Source organism: Rhineura floridana, chromosome 16, assembly GCF_030035675.1.
Source record: "Rhineura floridana isolate rRhiFlo1 chromosome 16, rRhiFlo1.hap2, whole genome shotgun sequence".
Taxonomy (NCBI): Eukaryota; Metazoa; Chordata; class Lepidosauria; order Squamata; family Rhineuridae; genus Rhineura; species Rhineura floridana.
In genome coordinates, this window is record NC_084495.1 from 11,847,518 (window position 1) to 11,866,078 (window position 18,561).

The 18,561-nt window shown below is 45.0% G+C and overlaps 1 protein-coding gene across 3 annotated transcripts in view; it reads right to left on the bottom strand.

The window, feature by feature from the left end:
• Window positions 1–18,561, bottom strand: part of COL4A5 (collagen type IV alpha 5 chain) — a 170,689-nt gene that overhangs the window by 41,434 nt on the left and 110,694 nt on the right. For all 3 annotated transcript variants that reach the window (XM_061599001.1, XM_061599000.1, XM_061599002.1), the window contains exons 30-36: window positions 17,676–17,826; window positions 16,850–16,963; window positions 7,879–8,046; window positions 6,695–6,784; window positions 5,608–5,757; window positions 4,384–4,482; window positions 2,759–2,848 (exon numbers count right to left, since the gene is read on the bottom strand). In XM_061599001.1, coding sequence (XP_061454985.1) covers window positions 2,759–2,848; window positions 4,384–4,482; window positions 5,608–5,757; window positions 6,695–6,784; window positions 7,879–8,046; window positions 16,850–16,963; window positions 17,676–17,826 — 862 coding nt within the window. The remainder of the gene's footprint in view (window positions 1–2,758; window positions 2,849–4,383; window positions 4,483–5,607; window positions 5,758–6,694; window positions 6,785–7,878; window positions 8,047–16,849; window positions 16,964–17,675; window positions 17,827–18,561) is intronic.

Consider the following 18,561-nt stretch of genomic DNA (forward strand, 5'->3'; position numbering starts at 1 on the left):
TAGAAGGCCTTGTCCCCAGTCTCCACCTGCCTCAGCCCCAGACTTAGAGAAGGGCCTCCAAAGATGTCTATGGTCCTTCAGATACAGATCCCATTCAACTGATGCCACTTTAGAATCTAGCTGCTATGCTTTGTATCCATTATTTCCCTTCACATTTTCTTCAGAGACAGTCCCACAGATAGCACATTAGTCCAAATAAGATGCTACTAAGACACAGGCAGCCTTGGCCAGCCTATCTCTCTCTAGGATAGGACGCAGCCAGAGCACCGATGTAGCTGCTGAATGTGGTTTCATGGCGTACCGGCCATCTGAGCCTCCAAAGACTGGATCTAAAAGCACTTCCAAGTGGCTTCAAGGGGTGTGTGTGTGTGTGTGTGTGTGTGTGTGTGTGTGTGTGTGTGTGTATAACCCTGCCCTGGAAAGACTGAACACCTCCTGAATCACACCAACCACCACCACCACCAAGGCCTCCCCTCTTGTCTGGATTGAGGTTCAGTTTATTGGCTGTCATTCGGTCCATTATTGATTCCAGGCTGCTTAGCAGCTTCTCCTGAATCTGATGGCAGTTGGGTGCCACCCTCATGTTTCTGAAACCTCGCCCCAAGTGTCCCGGTGGCCTCACTCGGCAGTTTCATGCAAATGTTGAGAAGCATGGGGAGGAAAACAGAGCCCTGCGACACACTGTGGCATAGCTGCCACAGGGCAGAGCATTAGCCTCTCAGCACCACTGACTGAGAACGTCTCTCAAGATAGAAGTGGAAGCACAGTGCCCCAATTCCCATCCCAGGCAACTGGTCCAGAAGGATACCATGGAATCAAAAGCCACCAAGAGGTCCCAGATGTAATAGGGTTGGGCAGCACATCCTTGTCCTTTTCCCAGCACAGGTCAACCATCAGGGTGACCAAGGGGAGTGACATTTTTTTTTCTTGAATGGCTAGATGGATGGAAACAATTTATGGAGAACTGTGGGAAAGCCAAGCGTATGCAACACACAGGCATTGGCTCAATTCAGGCATAATACCAAGCTATGGTGCTAGCCAGAGTTAAAACCCAAACCATGGCTTTGAGCTTTCAGATGTACAACAGGCAGATGACTGTGTAGAGCTGTTTTTTGTTGCATGCCAAACCATAGTGAAGCTTTTCTAATCACAGTTTGGTGTGGCATGATATGTGAACTGAGCCACTGTGCAGATGGATCCATCCATGGCGGGAGTTACAGCAGGCAAACTGACCAAAGCTCATCAGGGACTGCTATGCATATTAATCCTTCATTTCTCTGCTGACCCTAAGAAAAATGAATTCATTTTTGAAACTTTATCACTAAATTAGGCCGACCCAAGACATTTTGATGCCTGAGGCACAACAGTAAATAGTATCCCCCTCATCCAAGGTGCACAGCCCTCAAGGCCTGCCAAGTAACTTTGGAATCTGAGACAGAAAATACCACAAGTGTCTCCTACCCTTCATGAAAGTAAAAAAATGCCTTGCCCTTTCAAGGCACCCAAAACCAACTGCCTAAGGCGGCTGCCTCATTCTACTGAACGGTAGAGCTGGCCCTGACTATGAGGAAATGCCCACATGACTTTTTGATGCTTCAAGAGGGCTCTGCTACAGCATGCAACCCTCCCAATCCTCCTGTGTTCATCTTCTTCCACGCATCATTATGTGCCCAACACAATCTAGATATATTTTGATGTTTAGCTCCTGAGCAGAAGTAGTTGTTTGTTCTGAATGCAAAAACACATGGCAGGCTCCATCTACAGCAGGGGTAGCCAACATGGTGCCCTCCGGATGTTGCTGGATGACATCTTCTATTACCCCTGACCATTGGCTGTGTGGGCTGGGAATGATGGGAATTGGAATCCAACAACATCCAGAGGGCACCATGTTGGCTACCTCTTGATCTACAGCCTTGAATTGCGATAATAAAGATCCAAGAATCACACATGAACTAGTCAAGGCTGGGATCTAGCATTCATACCCCCACTGCTCATCCATAAAACACAGGGCCTGTATGGACATCTCCTCTCCGCTGGAATAGCTGAATCTGCCATCACTGAATCAAAGTGAAATTCTAAGCAAGAGGTAAAAACAGTTAGAGTCTTGCACCTCAGTATCACAGAGTTTAATGAAATAAACAGGCTGTAACTGTTATTTTTTAAAGGTTTTTATTAAAGGTTTTCAAGGGATACAATTGCGGAGGGTGGGATTCTGTACGCCAATACATAAGAAGAGCAGTGCTGGATCAGATCAAAGTCCTATCTTGTCTAGCATCCTGTTACCCAGAGTGGCAAATCAGGCGCTTCTGGGAAGTTCTCAAGCAGGACTTGAGCCCTAAAGCACTCTCCTGCTGTTGTTCCCCAGCAGAGGTAGACTGCCACTGAACATAGAGGTCCCACAGAAACATCTGGACTATTAGCCATTGATAACCTTTCTCCTCCATGATTATCCCTTTTAAAGGCATCTAGGCTAGTGGCCTCACCACATCTTGTGGCCATGAGTTTACCTAGTCAGATTTCCGTTTTCGACAGCCATTCTTCTTAAATAACAAGCAAGAGTACCGCATCCCTCTCTCACTTCCCATTTTAACAGCATGGTCCTATGTGAGTTCACTCAGAAGCAAATCATGTATCCAATGAGGCTTGGTCCCTGGGCGTGTTTTAGAAATATAGCCTAATTTTCCCCCAACCTCTCCTCCCAGCAAACAAGCGGACATCAGCTAAACAAACTTGGAAGAAAAATGCTTTAAATAACTACCTGGAATTCCCATTTCGCCACTGGCACCTTTGTGTCCGGGGGGGCCAGTTGGTCCGGGTGGCCCAGGAAATCCTGCGTCTCCCTTGGGGCCTAGAGAAGACACAATCTTAACTAAATATAGCAAACTGCTATGTGGCAGAACCATCAGCAATGTGTAATAATAGGGAGCTTGCCCTTCTTTTCTTTAAAAGGAAAATAGGAATCTGCTTTATACGGCGTTAGACTGTTGATCTATCTAGTCCTGTGTTGGCTACACTGAATGGAAGCCACTCTTTTCCCAGCCATCCCTAGAGAGACTGGGGACTGAACCTGAGGCCTTATGCAAGCAATTCAGGCAATGATACACAATATAAGACCAAAGGTGTTAAGGAAGTGAAGCATAGCACTGTTTTCATCTGCAAGAAGCTGGAGGCTTTGGTGTGTCCACAAAAGGCACTAGTTAGAACTTAAAACTAGGAATGGTGGGATGTCATGATTATTAGACATCATAGAATAGTAGAGTTGGAAGGGGCCTATAAGGCCATCGAGTCCAGCCCCCTGCTCAGTGCAGGAGCCAGCATGGTGTAGTCAGGGCCGGATTAAGCTGAGGAGGGCCCCTAGGCTGATTGGTGTTAGGGCCCCCCTTCTCCTCTTAGGCACGCATACGTGCCATCAACCAAGATGGTAGCAGAGGCTTCAGCCCCTTAGGGAAACCTTGGCCGCCATCTTGATGGCAAACCACAAAAACAGCGGAGAAAAAGGTAAGTGAAGCGGGGGGATGGCTGGCAGTTCAGAAGCTCTTGTCCCGCGATCCACGGCTCCTGTCCTGCTTCCGCGGATTGCAGAAGGAGAGCGGAGGGCCCTCTGTAGCTCCAGGGGCCCTTGGTCCAGTGCCCCATGGGCCCCCAAGAGCTCCAGGCCCCTAGGCTTCAGCCTACTAAGCCTAATGGATAATCCGGCCCTGGGTGTAGTGGTTAGAGTGCTGTACTTGGACCTGGGAGACCTAGGTTCTCAGCCATGAACCTTCTTCACAGGGTTGCTGTGAAGATAAAATGAGGAGGGGAGGAACCACCATGAACGCCACTTGGAGCTCCTTGGAATAATGATGAGGATGGATTTAGGATGGGTCATGATTATTATGGGTTTAGGGTTGGGTACTCATGTATGCTGCTCCTAGTGATGCACAGGATATTTAAATTAAAAATTGCTGTCTGTTCTGCTTTCATCATATTCCCTGATTAATGATAAATAACCAACACCCTCAGTAGGTCCCCATGAATCCATACATGATGCTGGCAACACTTCCAGTTCTTTCATCAGCAGGCTAGTTCTCACTGAGGCAGTGAGTGGATTCTCACAGTCAATGGTAGCAGCTGCCCTCTGCACTGAAGCAGTATAGCCCAGACATGGGTTTAACACCACAGTTAAGGCCAGAGCACATTCTGAGTTGGTGTGTGTTAACAGAGGAGGAGAACAGAACTCAACCTTCAGCAAGAACCATAGGCAGGAGTACATCAAGCCAACACCCTTAAAATGGTTCAAAGCCAAGATGGTATTTCGGTGCAGCACATCATCTTTCGTTGATGGCCTTGTGTTCATACAGCATGTGCACGTTTACGCATGCCAGCTAGCCCATCCTTTCTCACCTGGCAGTCCAGATATGCCTGGCGATCCAACTAGTCCAGGAGGCCCTGGGTCACCTTGGAGACCTTCGTAGCCCTTCTGCCCTGTTATACCAGGAATACCTTCACAGAAAGAGACAGAATGAGTTGCATTTATATTTAGGTGCAAAGCCGAACAGAAGTGTGTAACGAGGACGGCTGGCTATCAGGCTCCAACAGCATCTTCCTGTTAACCACGCTAAGGGCCACTGCATACAGGTTGCAAATGCAGTAGTGTATATACACATCATCTGATTATCCCCACAGCTGAACTTGTGAATGTGCGTTTCCATTGGAAAGGATTGCAAGGTAAGGCCAACGTCTGCGCACAAAAGTCGTCATTTAATGGCGAAGTTGTCAAGGATGCCAGTGTGAACTAGTCTACAAAGAAGGTAGCCTACATAGTGCTCTCCAGACAGCAGCAGCACATCTGGTGGGGTGGAGTCACAGAAATAGCCTCCCGGCAGTACAGGTGCTGCTGCTCACTGGGAGGGGTGAGGTAGCAACGTTGGGTCTGTGCAGGCATACTGATTACCAGATTGGCTTTGCCACTGCATCCGTGCAACCCCAACCTTGCCATCACCTTGTCCTTCTCCCTCCTGGTAAGCAGCGGTGATTCCACTGCTTGGGAGGCTATTACTGCAGCTCCACTCAGCAGCTGCTCCTGCCTCCAGACGTAACTAGACTACAACTCCCATCATTCCTGACCATTGGCCATGCTAGCTGGGGCAGATGTCTGGATCTGTCATTGGAAAGGCAGGTAGCTCACACACCCTTCCAAACCATCAGAATTGTAGCTTGGTGGAGGTGCAAAGTATAAGATCCTCAACTTGCCCTGCCCAAAACTACAATTCCCAGGATTCTCCAGGGAGCAATAATAACTGTTAAATCAGTATAACTCCAATGTAGATGCACCCTGAGAAAGACAGAGGTTGTGAAAGAAAGAAAGAAAGAAAGAAAGAAAGAAAGAAAGAAAGAAAGAAAGAAAGAAAGAAAGAAAGAAAGAAAGAAAGAAAGAAAGAAAGAAAGAAAGAAAGAAAGAAAGAAAGAAAGAAAGAAAGAAAGAAAGAAAGAAAGAAAAGGCACATATGCATCCAACAATTAAACTGAGTCCCGTGTTGCAAGCAGGGTTGGGTGGGTCTGAAAAGGACTGAACATTACTGATCCACATTATGTAGGGAAGGAACAGAAGAGACAAGGTTTACTCACCTGGAGTTCCTGGTTCTCCTTTGTCTCCTTTAGAGCCCAACTGTCCTGGATCAAATGTTCCTGGAAGTCCAGGCAAGCCTGTCTCACCTTTGCTGCCTTTTTGCCCTGCGGATCCCGGAAGACCTGGCTGGCCTGGTAAGCCATCGTTGCCTAAGCAATACCCAAACAACAGAGAATTTGTCATCAACTCAGCTGACATTGCAGATACCTTGCAATCCCTAGGGAAACACTGAACAGTCTCCCCTGACATCCTTTGCATTGCCAAAGCATTTGGTATAACTCCAAGCATCCAAAAGACACAATAACTAAAATGCTATTTATGATCCTGGCCTTCCTCCAGCATGCTCAAGAGTGGTGTAAATCAGGGCCAGAGAGCCTTTGTCAGCTTGAAGGCCAGATCCAGAACTGGCTCACCTTCCATGGACCATTTTTGACAAGTGGGCAGAGCCACCCAGCTGTCAATCATCTGGCATAATCTGATGTCAGGTTATTAAAACTTCAAGTGAAGAGCATCCACAGGTTTATCTCTGATCTTAATGCTGTAATCCCACAACACTAAGATTAAGGATAAGTCTCTGCTTGCTCTTTAAAAGGCAGCAGAGGCTTATCTTAGTACTTAGTGACTGATAGCTGGGCTTGGATTGCCCCAAAATGGTCTTGTGGGCTGGAAGTTCCCCACCCCGGTGTAAATGTTCGCTGCCACCCTTCCAATTTTGTTCTTCCCATAACCATGTGAGCTAGGCACGTTGGAGAGCTAGTGACTGGGTCAAAATCACCCAGTGAGCTTCATGGCCCAGTGGGGATTTGAACTCAGGTCTGCTCTAGTCTTAGTCTAATACTCCAACAGGGAAAAAAATACAGATCATGACGTGCTAAGATGAATGGACGGGCAGGTTGGACAGACCAACAGTATCCAACACTATAACCACAGAATGTGCAGAATGAGGCAGAAAAGTCTACCTCTTTTATTTACATGTGATAAACAGAAAGTACACTTGAAGTTTTAGAATCTTTAAATGACCATTTTCATATTCCAATGATGCATTACAGCCATAGCTGTAAAATTGTAAAGTAACGGAGATCTTACCTTTCGGACCAGGAAGGCCACTTCTGCCAGGAATTCCAGAGGAACCTTGGGGACCGGGTGCCCCCATCACTCCCATTTCGCCTTTGCCACCTGTATGCATGGAATTTAAATGTGGTAACAACAACAAAACCAGCCCCTCGCTTTAAAATACTTCTCTCCTATAGGATTAAACTAGCAAATTGAAACCCTCTATAACCATAGCACTGAAGCAATTATCTGCAGTCAAAAAAGCCATTCACTCCTACAAACATTCACAGTCTCAAGCTACAGAGTAACTCTAGAAGGCTAAATCTTAACTGCTTTTTAGGTGAAGTCTGGCACTTGGTTCCTAAATGTGCAACGATTTTCAGAGGTCCATAAAAGCCTACAGACATGGTTTCCCCAGTAATATTCCCAGCTTGGAGCAACACTTGTATGTTAGCAGCTGATGAAGGTGGAAGGCAAATTGCTTTGCTAGTAAATAAAACCCTGTTTTGTTAATCACTATTATGCGTGTGTGTATCTGCTGCCCACTTAACTGGTTATACTATTTTAATCATCAAAAGATTTTAACTGAGCAGCCAGTTGGCTTTCCCAGCTCACAGATGGGCAGTTCTCTTAATTCCCAACTGTTCATCTGTGAGCTAGGCTAGGTGTGCATGGTGATGCATGACTTTCATCATCATGGGGACCTGAAATCTGCCTGCAAGTTCTGAATGCATCTCTGGCTTAGGCTCTCAGACTATGCAAGGTGTTAAGATTCCCAGTTCTCCATTACTGAACCGAGTGAGGATTTTGATAGCCTGGCTTCACCTAAGCATCCACCTGTTTCCTAAGCCTCAAGTTGTCTCTTTCGAGCATACAATCATGGAGTTGGAAGGGGCCTACAATGCAGGAATCCAAATTAAAGCACACCTGGCAGGTGGCTGTCCAGCTGCCTCTTGAAGGCCTCCAGTGTTGGAGAGTCCACCACTTCCCTAGGTCATTGGTTCCATTGTCATACCACTCTAACAGGAAGTTTTTCCTGATGTTCAGTTGAAATCTGGCTTCCTGTAACTTGACCCCATTATTCCGTGTCCTGCACTCTGGGATGATCGAGAAGAGATCCTGGCACACTGACTCATATGGAATTATCCATTTCTACAGACAAGGCTTTTCATATCTACACGAGACATTACACAGGTGACAGCATACAAGGAATTTACCTGAAAATCCTGGATTTCCATCTCTTCCGGGTAGCCCAGGTGCACCTGGGGACCCTGGGAGACCAGGTGATCCAGGGAATCCTGGGCTGCCTCTCTGCCCTGGAGGACCGGGGGTGTCGAATCCTGGTGGGCCAGGATTTCCCTTCTCACCTGGTATGCCTTGCAATCCTAGACAAACATCATTAGAATACAATCCTTCAACAAGAGGGAATTTCCAAAAGGGGCTGCAGATCCAACTCAGATAGGCAAGAAGAGCAGAGGGGAAATGGTCTCAAACTGTGTCATAAATGGTTCTTTATATTGCAATATAAGACTGACTTGTTGCCTAACTGTCCTTCAGTCAACATAGCCTGCAGATGATCAGATCAATAAAAGGCTAGGAATTTGATAAGGACTCTAGGAATAATTTTTGTTTATTTTATTTAACAGATGCATATTGCTTAACTGTAAACAAAACCACAAAGTGATCTACAAAGAAATACAAACACTATATATACATGAAAACCGTCAATATACACTAAAACTGTCAATAAAAGACAAAGTTCAAAACAAAAAAAATCAAAGTATAAATAAAATCGACAGTTACAAATATACATTACAATCATGAATTTAGGAATCTGGAATTGGAGACACCAGGTCTGCACAAACCACTGCAAGCTTGCTCCAGGTGAACAGACAGTATTCTACATTTATTTAGGTATTTGTAAAATTAACATCTTGCCCTTTGTCTGGTGTACAAATTCCCATGCAGCTTGGGAACAGGATACCTAAACGTTTGTCCCATCTTTTATAACTCAACCAATAATTGCGCTCTGTAGGATAAGGTAAATTGCAGATACCATCTTATCAGAAGGTCTGTTCCACAAAGTGTCAGAACAGGGCCTTTAGTGTGGCGGCACCTACCCTTTGGAACTCCATTCCATTATGCATCAGACAGGTGCCTTCTTTATAGTCTTTTCGGTGCCCGTTGGAAGACTTTTCTCTTCCAACAAGCCTTCTAACTGGAGATTTTTATCCCAGTCTGGTATCTGGATTTATTTTAATTTATATATATATGCAATTGTTATTATATATGCCATTGTTTTAATTATTTTGTCTATGGAATTGTTTTGTATATGGTTTTTATTTTATTGTGAAATTGCTGCATAGAAAGCAATCCATAAATGAAAGAAATAACAAAAGAAGTAGGGTCTACCTAGTCCTAGCCCGACATTCTATCACTGTGCCACAGTGGTATAAAAGAGAAATGTAGTGCTACATTAGACAGCCCTAGACCTTTAAGGAAATGTGCTTTTTTCTGACAATGGCTCCTTTTTGTTTGCTAAAGTGCTAAATGGACTGCTTTCAAGTCGATTCCCACTTATGGCGACCCTATGAACAGGGTTTTCATGGTAAGACGTATTCAGAGGGGGTTTACCATTGCCTCCCTCTGAGGCTGAGAGGCAGCGAGTGGCCCAAGGTCACCCAGGGAGCTTCATGGCTGTGTGGGGAATCAAACCCTGGTCTCCCAGGTCATAGTCCAGCACCTTAACCACTACACCACACTGGCTCTCTTTAGTTCAGAAAGGTGGGGTATAAATTTGAACAACCAATATACGTATGTATGTACATTGCACATGCACACATAAACTAGCTAGGACGAGGAAAGCAATTTATAGGAAAGAAAATAGGGCTCTCTTCTGGGGGCCCTGTTGAAAAGAAAATGCTGAGCGAGACATGCTGTATGTAGGGGTAACATGGCACTTGCACAGCGTTTCTATGCTACACAAAGGTCACAACCTTGTGCGCTGTGTTAATTAATCCAGAGCATTTGTCACTTCCTCCCAAACTCCCTAATTTTGTTCAGTATCCTTAGAATTCTCACCTCGCCCATGACTACACACTGAAAAACTAGGAAACACACTGTTATTGTTTTAACTCTCCTATTTCTTATAAGATGGTCATACAAAATGGAAATGGACTGCCTTCAAGTTGATCCTGACTTATGGTGACCCTATGAATGTTTTCATGGTAAGCGGTATTCAGAGGTGGTTTACCATTGCTTTCCTCTGAGGCTGAGAGGCAGTGACTGGCCCAAGGTCACCCAGTGAGCTCCATGGCTGTGTGGGGATTCGAACCCTGGTCTCCCAGGTCGTAGTCCAGCACCTTAACCACTACACCACACTGGCTCTCTCCTTTTTTTTTTAGAATGTCTGAAACTCTTCTACAGAGCTGTTCTCACTGGGATGGACTGGCAGGTCACTATACCCAATAGTACTATTATTACCACAAACAATATCTTTGTGGCTACATTTGAGCATAATGATAAGCTGTGATTTCTTTTAATCATGGTTAGTTCAACAAACCATGAGTCATCTCACAGAAGAACAAACCGTGACTTGTTTCTCCAAAGCTTGGCTTGTTTTCCAGCTGCTCTTGCCTCCGTAACTGATTGAGTATCTGGAGTGGGGTGGTCAAATGAACCCTGATTAAGCAAGGCTGTTGGGTTCAGACATAACACCAAATCATAGTTAAAACAAGCTATGGTTCATAAACCAACAACAAGCCATGCTTCACATTTTGTTTTGTTGGTGGAAAACAAACCATGCCAAGTCTGCTGGTCTGGTCTTAGATATTCAAACAAATGACACTTATGGCTAAACAAGCTATAGTTCCGTGCTATGGGTGAACCAAGATAGTGCTACGTGTTTCCTTATGTCCTCTGTACAATGCCATGTATGTTAATGATAATGTGGTGCATAGATGATTGTGCAACAAGGTACACCTCCCTACTTGGAGAAAGCCTCAAGTAGACCTAAAGAACTGCATTTTTCAAACAAAAAGATAAGAAAATAAATATATTTAAGGGAAGAAAAAAGCTTGGATGAAGGAAACCACAGTACCTGATGGACCTGAGAAGTTGCAAACCCAGCACAGTAAGAACTCATCAGGAAGTTGAGACACACGAAGCAGTAAGGAGTTGCGAAAATGCCATTAGGATTAGGATACAAAAGTAAGCACATTGGTGTTAGATAAAAAAAAATCTATACCAAAGTTGCAACCCACAACTCGCCAACTGGATGGAACAACCACTGAGTAAATAGGTTGTGGGCTGTCCCCTAACCCAGGCACAGTCCCAGGATATGCAACATGAACACCAAAAAGACTAGACTTTGAGCAGACTTGACTGAACCCTTTCAGTCAACTATCATATTTAGGGAAAGACAACAGATTTTTATATACAGGAATTACAATGAGAAGAGAACCTTTTTGATGCATTTCTCTAATGGAATGAAATAACATCTATCCGCTCTGGCTTTTCTGCTTTCCAAACAGTTCAGCCATGCCATAGCTATTACAATGTGCACGGTTTATTCTAATATGCAGCTAGACACATTTTGTGCAGTGTCAAAAAAATCTGTGCCGTGTGAAATAGGTTTTTGGGCAGTTGAACATATGGGATTTAATAAGGTAAAAGGTAAAGGTGTTTCCGACTCTTAGGGTGACGTCTTGCGACGTTTACTAGGCAGACCATATATATGGGGTGAGATTGCCAGTTCCTTCCCCGGCCTTTACCCCCCAGCGTATGCCGGGTACTCATTTTACCGACCACGGATGGATGGAAGGCTGAGTGGACCTCGACCTTTTACCGGAGATTCGACTTCCTCCTTCCGTTGGAATCGAACTCCGGCCGTGAGCAGAGCTTTCGGCTGCGTTACCGCCGCTTACCACTCTGCGCCACGGAGGGTCTTATTTAATAAGGAGGTAGGTAGTTTCTAGAAAAGAAACAGATGAGAAAAGATTAACAAAGAAATAGAAAATGAAGATAAATACTGGTTCCTTTCAAATCTTCATAACCTTATACTACTAGTCTGTGCTTTTTCGATAAAAAATGAGGTGCAAGTACAAATATATTGATAAAAGTACTGTGGGTGGCAGCACAAAATGGCTGGCATAGGCAGCAAAAAAAAGAGAGGTGCAGGCAGTGAGTGAGTGCTGCCACAAACAAGCCCTGCTTACAGTATATTATAGTATATTTTATAGTATGTTATAGTCAACTACTTGACCAGTTTGGGGGTGGGCAGTGTGCTGGCTTCTTATGCAGTAGGGAAAAAAGCTTAGAATAAACTCTGACAATGTGCTGATTTACAAGAGTGATTTTGTTCTGCTACAGAGACGGAAAATATCTGAATGAATACGATGCACGCAAAGGAAAACGTGAACCAAGGAGACTATTCCAAGTTGCACTATAACAAAGGTTGCTTTAATGTTATCCCAAGCTCACAATAAGGCAAAAGACAAAGCTTATGGAGAGAAACAAGGGAAGAAGAACGAACAGACACGACCTCATAGCAAAGTGAGCATAACGTACCAAGATAGTTAAATGTGGATTTGTTAATACAAGGGCCAGTCATGCACAGCATTCCATCAGGCTAGAAAGAACAGTGGCACTGGGGGAATGAAAAATGATTCATAACGATCGTTTGAAAAGGCAGGTAGGATGGTCATATGAAGGGGTAAAGAAATGCTTGTAAAATCTCATCAGCAAGTACATCAGGTATGGGAGAACCTGTGGCCCTCCAGATGCTGTGGGACTACAACTCCTATCAGCCCCGGCCACTGGCCATGCTGACTGCGGCTGGCTGGGGGCTGTAGCTGAATACAACCTGGAGGGCCGCAGATTCTCCCATCCTCAAATTACATGATGGCAGTTTCCAGCAATTGCCAAACAGGTGGGGTGAGAGTCCAAGGTGCGGGTGGATTCAGGTTGTTGAAAAGCAGTGTTACATGCAGAGATTCACTGGAGAAGCTGCAACATTTCATGTGCAGAGGGCATTAAAATGAGACCGGAAACCCAAACTACTCCTGAGCGATCCATTCCCAGCCCTGAGACAAAACACCGGAGGGCTGCTAGAATGGCTCAGTCGCTCAAGGCCATGATTCGGGAAGGTGTTCTAAATATTACACTCAATGGAACTAGTCACTGATTCAACTTCTCAAAGAGGGAGGTGTGGGCTAGTTACCAGGGCCACATCCACACCTTACATTTAAAGTAAAATTGTGTCACTTTACACAGTAATTGCTTCCCCCAAAGCATCCTGGAAAGTGTTTGTGAAGGGTCCTGAGAGTTGTTAGGAGACCCCCTATTCCCCTCACAGAACTGCAGTTTCTGGAGTGGTTTAACAATCAATCCCTCTTCCCAGGGAACTCTGGGAATTGTAGCTCTGTGAGGGGGAATAATTGCACAAAGAAGTGGGAAATAAATGAGGCAGACAATGTATGGGGTAAACTAGGAAGGAGGTCAGCAGGGGCATGGCCCTAAATAGCCTCCCATGCTCCTCCCCCCATATTGGCGCATTTGGCACCAAAGAAGCAGAAGTAGCTTCTTGCCCTGCTTCCCACTCCCTGCGCAAAAGCGCTCCTGCCCGGACCCCTTTCGGTGCCGGACGGAGAGGAGCGGAATAGTCTCCTCTCACCGCCCTTAACAAACTACAGTTCCCAGGATTCTTTGGGTGATGCTATGACTTTTTAAAGTGGTTTCATAGTGCTTTAAATGTAAAGAGCAGATTGGCCCTGTGCCTATCCTAGGCCACGGGCCAAACTAGACAGTCACATTTGCTGTTTCTGCTTCTGCTTTGTTCACAGCGGGGATGGCTGTGGAACTGAATTTAACCTGAAAAGGGGCACATGAATGAAAGGAGCTGCCTTGTATCAAGTTAGATCCTTGGCCCATCAAGCCCAATGCAGTCTCCTCTGTCTGGACACAGCTCCCCGGGGTCTCAGGCAAAGAGGTCTTTCACATCATCTGCTCCTAAAGCCTTAAAGCAGCTATGCCAAGGACTGAACCTCCTGCATGCAAAGCCTGTGTTCTACCACCCAGTTATGGCCTCTCCCATATTTTCCCCATATGGCACAGTTTTCCATTCTCCCCAATAGCAAGGGGCAAGGCAGACTTATCCATTAGGCACAGTAGGCGCAGTGCCTAGGGCCCACAATACTTTTAGGGACCCACGAAATTTTCTTTTAAAATCAGAAGAAAAAAATGAACTTTTAGGGTCGAAGAAAATCTTTTAATTTTTTTCTCACATCAGAAAAAAATTGAAATTTTTAGGGCCCACAAAAATCTATTAAATTTTGCCTAAAACAGAAAATAAAATAAACTGTTGAAGTATTTAAAGTTATATCAAAAATAATTTTTAATATTGATATTATTATGGAGGAAGGGGCCCACGAAGGCAAAAGTGCCTAGGGCCCACGAAAGTCATAATGCGGCTCTGGCAAGGGGGGCTGAACAGTGGACCCTGAGTGTGCCAGGCACCCACACAGCAGCTCTCATCGCCCGACATCTGGCTTCCACAGATGATCTCGGTCTCTGCTGCCCGCCTGCACCTTAGTTCCACTCTCCTGACTGGATCGCTCTGGCCTTCTTGCTACCCCATGCCTTCTGCTCACTACTTGCTAGTTCCCATCTGCCTTCCTCAGTGGCTGCTTCTGGCTGGATCCTTCCCAAACGTTCTGCTTCACCCCACGATTCAACCACCGCCTAGACTGGGGATGGGGAGCCATTTTGACCTGGTGAGCCAGGTATTTATCTCCTCTCACTCCACAGGCCCATTATGGTAGGTGGGTGGGACCACCTGCATGTCTATAATCTGTTGGCATAATGCCATCAGGTGACTGACATGTGGGTGATCCCACCCCCCATCAAAGTTGGCCCACAAGGGGTGGGGGGAGATAGCAACCGAGCAGGATTAAACTCCCCATTCATCACCCTGATGCGTGGGAAGTTCAGTCCTACTCTCTGCAGGGATTGGCTGTGTGGTCAAGCTGATCCCACCATGTCTCCACCTGCCCCACACCTGATGTCACGTGTGGGACAGGTGGGTGTGGGACAGGTGGGTGTGGGACAGGTGGGTGTGGGACAGGTGGGTGTGGTTTGGGGGAAAAGGTCTTGGGGGCCAAATGAGGAGGCCTAGTGGGGCAAATCTGGCTCACGGGTCAAGGGTTCCACACCCCTCACCTAGACTGTGAGAGTGTGGTGTCTCTAGGATGCCTTGTATTTGGTCTTAATTCAGGCAAAATTGATGTCTGGCCCCAAATCAGAATACTTTTACCTTTGGCCTACAGGGCCTAGTGCCCAAGCAAGACTGCCAACAGCCCAGCTACCTGAACCTCTGAAGAGTGAAAGTGAGTCTACTGCTGTATGTTCCTAAGAGATCTTCCCAGTCACTGAGCCTTTTGCAGATGCCACCTAATGCCTTTTAATCTCATCTCTCCATAGGAACATGGGAACCTGTAGATCAGATCCATTGGTCCATTTAGCTCAGTGTTGTTTACACTGACTGGCAGCAGCTCTCTTGGATTTCAGGCAGGATTCTCTCCGAGCCCTACCTGGAGAGGCTGGGGATTGGATCTGGGGCCTTCTGCATGCAAGGCAGACGCTCTCCCACTGAGCTATGGCCGGGCTCCTCCATGAATGCTAGGAATTTTCAGGGGTTCTTTTTAATGAAAGCAATTAGGAATGTGATGGTTTAATGGCTATTGAAATAGATGCCTGGGCTTTGGATGCCTTTTGCCATAAGGATGTGGTCATGCAGTAAGCCCAGACCCCGAGGCATGGATTTTCTTGAAATGCATTCAGTATACCAGCTGCCAGCTGACATTTTTGCATGGCGTTGGTGTAACACAACCTCTAAAAGAAATACATGGTGGCTTGCAGTCATGCAACACAGCAAGGAAGGTGCGCACAGCAAAGACGACTGATCATTTTGCCTGGCTCAATGGAGACCAATGGCAGAATCCTATACATAGAATCATGGAGTTGGCAAGGGCTTTTAGGATGTCTAGCTCAACTTCCTGCTCAAAGCAGGAAATTCAGAACAAAAGCATGACCAGCATGGCTGTTTAGCCTCTGCTTGAAGGTATGCCTAGTCAGAAGTAAGTCCCACTGAGTTCAATGGGGCTTACACCTAAGGAACAGAGTTTGCAGCCTGATTTTGTGCCACAGTATCAATGAGCTGTATCAGTTGGAGTCCTACTCTGAGCAGATCCCTAGAAATTAATGGCCATGACTCTTCTTAGACCCATTAATCTCAATAGGTCTACTCTTAGCGCTTAGTTGGATACAACCCAACATCCTTGAGATGACACTCCATACACTGGGATTTAAAATCCCCTTGAGCAATCCAGTGAATTCCCCTCCAAGCAGAAGGGGTAAAGTTTATCATCTTTTAAGCACTTTAATTTGCCCATATAATTTAAGCCTCAGTGTGGTTCAGCCTGTGCCTAGGCTGTGCTATTTCAAACTGTAGGTCAAGTCTTAGAGGATTTAGTGCTCTTTTTAAAAAAAGTTTGCATAGAAATCTAGTATTTCAGGGAGAAGGCCAAGCTCCTTTCCTTGACATGCTAGATTTCTATGTACAGGGATTTTTTTTGTATGTAAGGGTACTCCATCACTTGAGCCGCTTGCCTGCAGTTTGAAATGACCCAGCCCAAACTCAGGTTTACCAGCTCATTGAGAATTGGCCTGAATCGGGATCCAGAGAATCTTTTTCATTCAATCATAAAATACAAAGAGCCTTGTTGAACAAAGTCCACAACTGCAAGTGAGAAAGCAGAGGACTACAATCCAATGTAGCAATTATTTTTAGATCTACATTGCTATAATTAAGAGAGTAATCCTTTCTTGAGTCCAATGAGGAACTATTAATGTTCTGTGGGATGGTTTTGCTTTGTGGAACTGTGGACCAGCTATTCTAGAACAGGCTAAATGACAATAAACACTTTTAACTACTTTAGCTCATTTCAGTTTATTCAGCACAACAGAAATTAAACCTGAAGCCTAACATGGTCATTTTAGTCTAGGATATATAAGACACGTTCTATTAGAAAGAAAGGAACATTGATGCTCAGTCTGAATTTCCTAAGTTGCTCTACTGAAGGGTCTAATATGGGATCCTGCCATTTACAGATCAGATATTGTGAGACTTACCGGATGGACCCACAGGTCCTAGAGGTCCTGGAGGCCCAGGTGGGCCTTGGCCACCAATTCCTGGAATCCCTGGAGGTCCTGTTAACCCAGGCTGGCCACGTGGCCCAGGGTCACCTGAAAAGGGGGAAAAAACCAATAAAACAAATCTTTAGAAGGTTATATATATTTCAAGAAGTAATTTTGACCTGTCTCAAGAAGCGTGTTCTACCTTGGACACAGAGCAATGGCCATTAATTAAAGTTTACCACAGATCTTTAGATCTTAATTTAGATTTTATGCCAGGTACTAGATAACTATGGTGTCCAAAGCCACTTCAAGCCATCGTTTCCAATACTGGTAAGCTAGCCAATTGCAAACCAAAGTTTATCAGGCTACCTATCACATCAACCCACAGTTCATCAGCATCATCTATCATCATCTATTTTTATTACAGTCAACAGACCATTGAATCATCAGATAAAACCAGGTAATATTATTACAACATCAGTAAAGCTTACTTAACCACAGTTTGTACTGAGTCAATCTGCCTTAAAACAGAGCCAGGGCTTTTTTGTGACAGTACTTCCGGTATGGAGTAACATCATTTCTTTCTGTTTTGCTGCCCATGGCAGCTATTTTGTGAGGGCACCCACAGCACATTTATCAAGATAATGAGTACCAAAAAAAGCATCACACATAGCCATAATAAGCACTTATAAGCACAATGTTCCATAAGCATCCAAACACAGGGAGCTGCTTGATACGAAGTCTGACCATTGGTCCACCTAGCTAAGTACTGTCTACATGGACTGGTAGCATCAAGTTAACAAGTTAGCAATGCCTGTACCTTTAGGCCCTGGAGTTCCATCAAAACCTCCACGTCCAGGAATACCAGGAGCTCCTGGAAAGCCAGGATCACCTTTGTGGCCTTGTGCTCCTTTAAAACCTGGTGGCCCAGGTGGCCCAGCAGGTCCTGGGACACCAAATCCACGGTCCCCCTGCAACACAATGTAAAAAACAGAGACATACAATAGTTCAGAACATTCTTGCTTTGTCCCAGCTGTTTTTGTTTTTATTGTGAACTCACCTTGACTACAGTAACTTCAGGAATGGAGTATAAACATAAATTGGGTTTCACTATTCAAACAGTAATGTAGCTTAACTACACTCTGGCATAATGTCTGAATTGGCAAACTATGGTTTGCAATTGCTGAAAAAAAATCAGAAATCATGGTTCCAAACCATCATTTTTTGTAATTATGGTTTTTGTTATGTCTGAATTAATAAATGATGTTAATGGTTATTGCTTAACCTCCATAGCCACCTGCACAACAGAAAGGATTCTTGTGCTACTAGATGGGTGAATTTTAATATTGCACAATAGAGGAATCCAATGAAACAATTGCACTAGAGGAAACTTCTTGAACAGATTTGCAATCTGTCACGCAACACAGTTACCAGCAACCTAAGTATGTCTTCACTTGCACAATGCTGGCACAAAACATTCTGCCAGAGGACCAAGTATACTGCTAACTAACTTTTAACTTAGCACAACATTGGACACAACCCATAAAAAGTTGTCCTATACCAGGTCACACTATTCTATCTAGTCTACTATTATCGATTCTGGCAACTGGGCTCTCCAGGGTTTCCATTAGAAAAGGGTTTTCTCACAATCTCCTACCTGAGCCTTTTAAACAGAGATGCCAAAGATTTACTGTTCTGTATGCAAC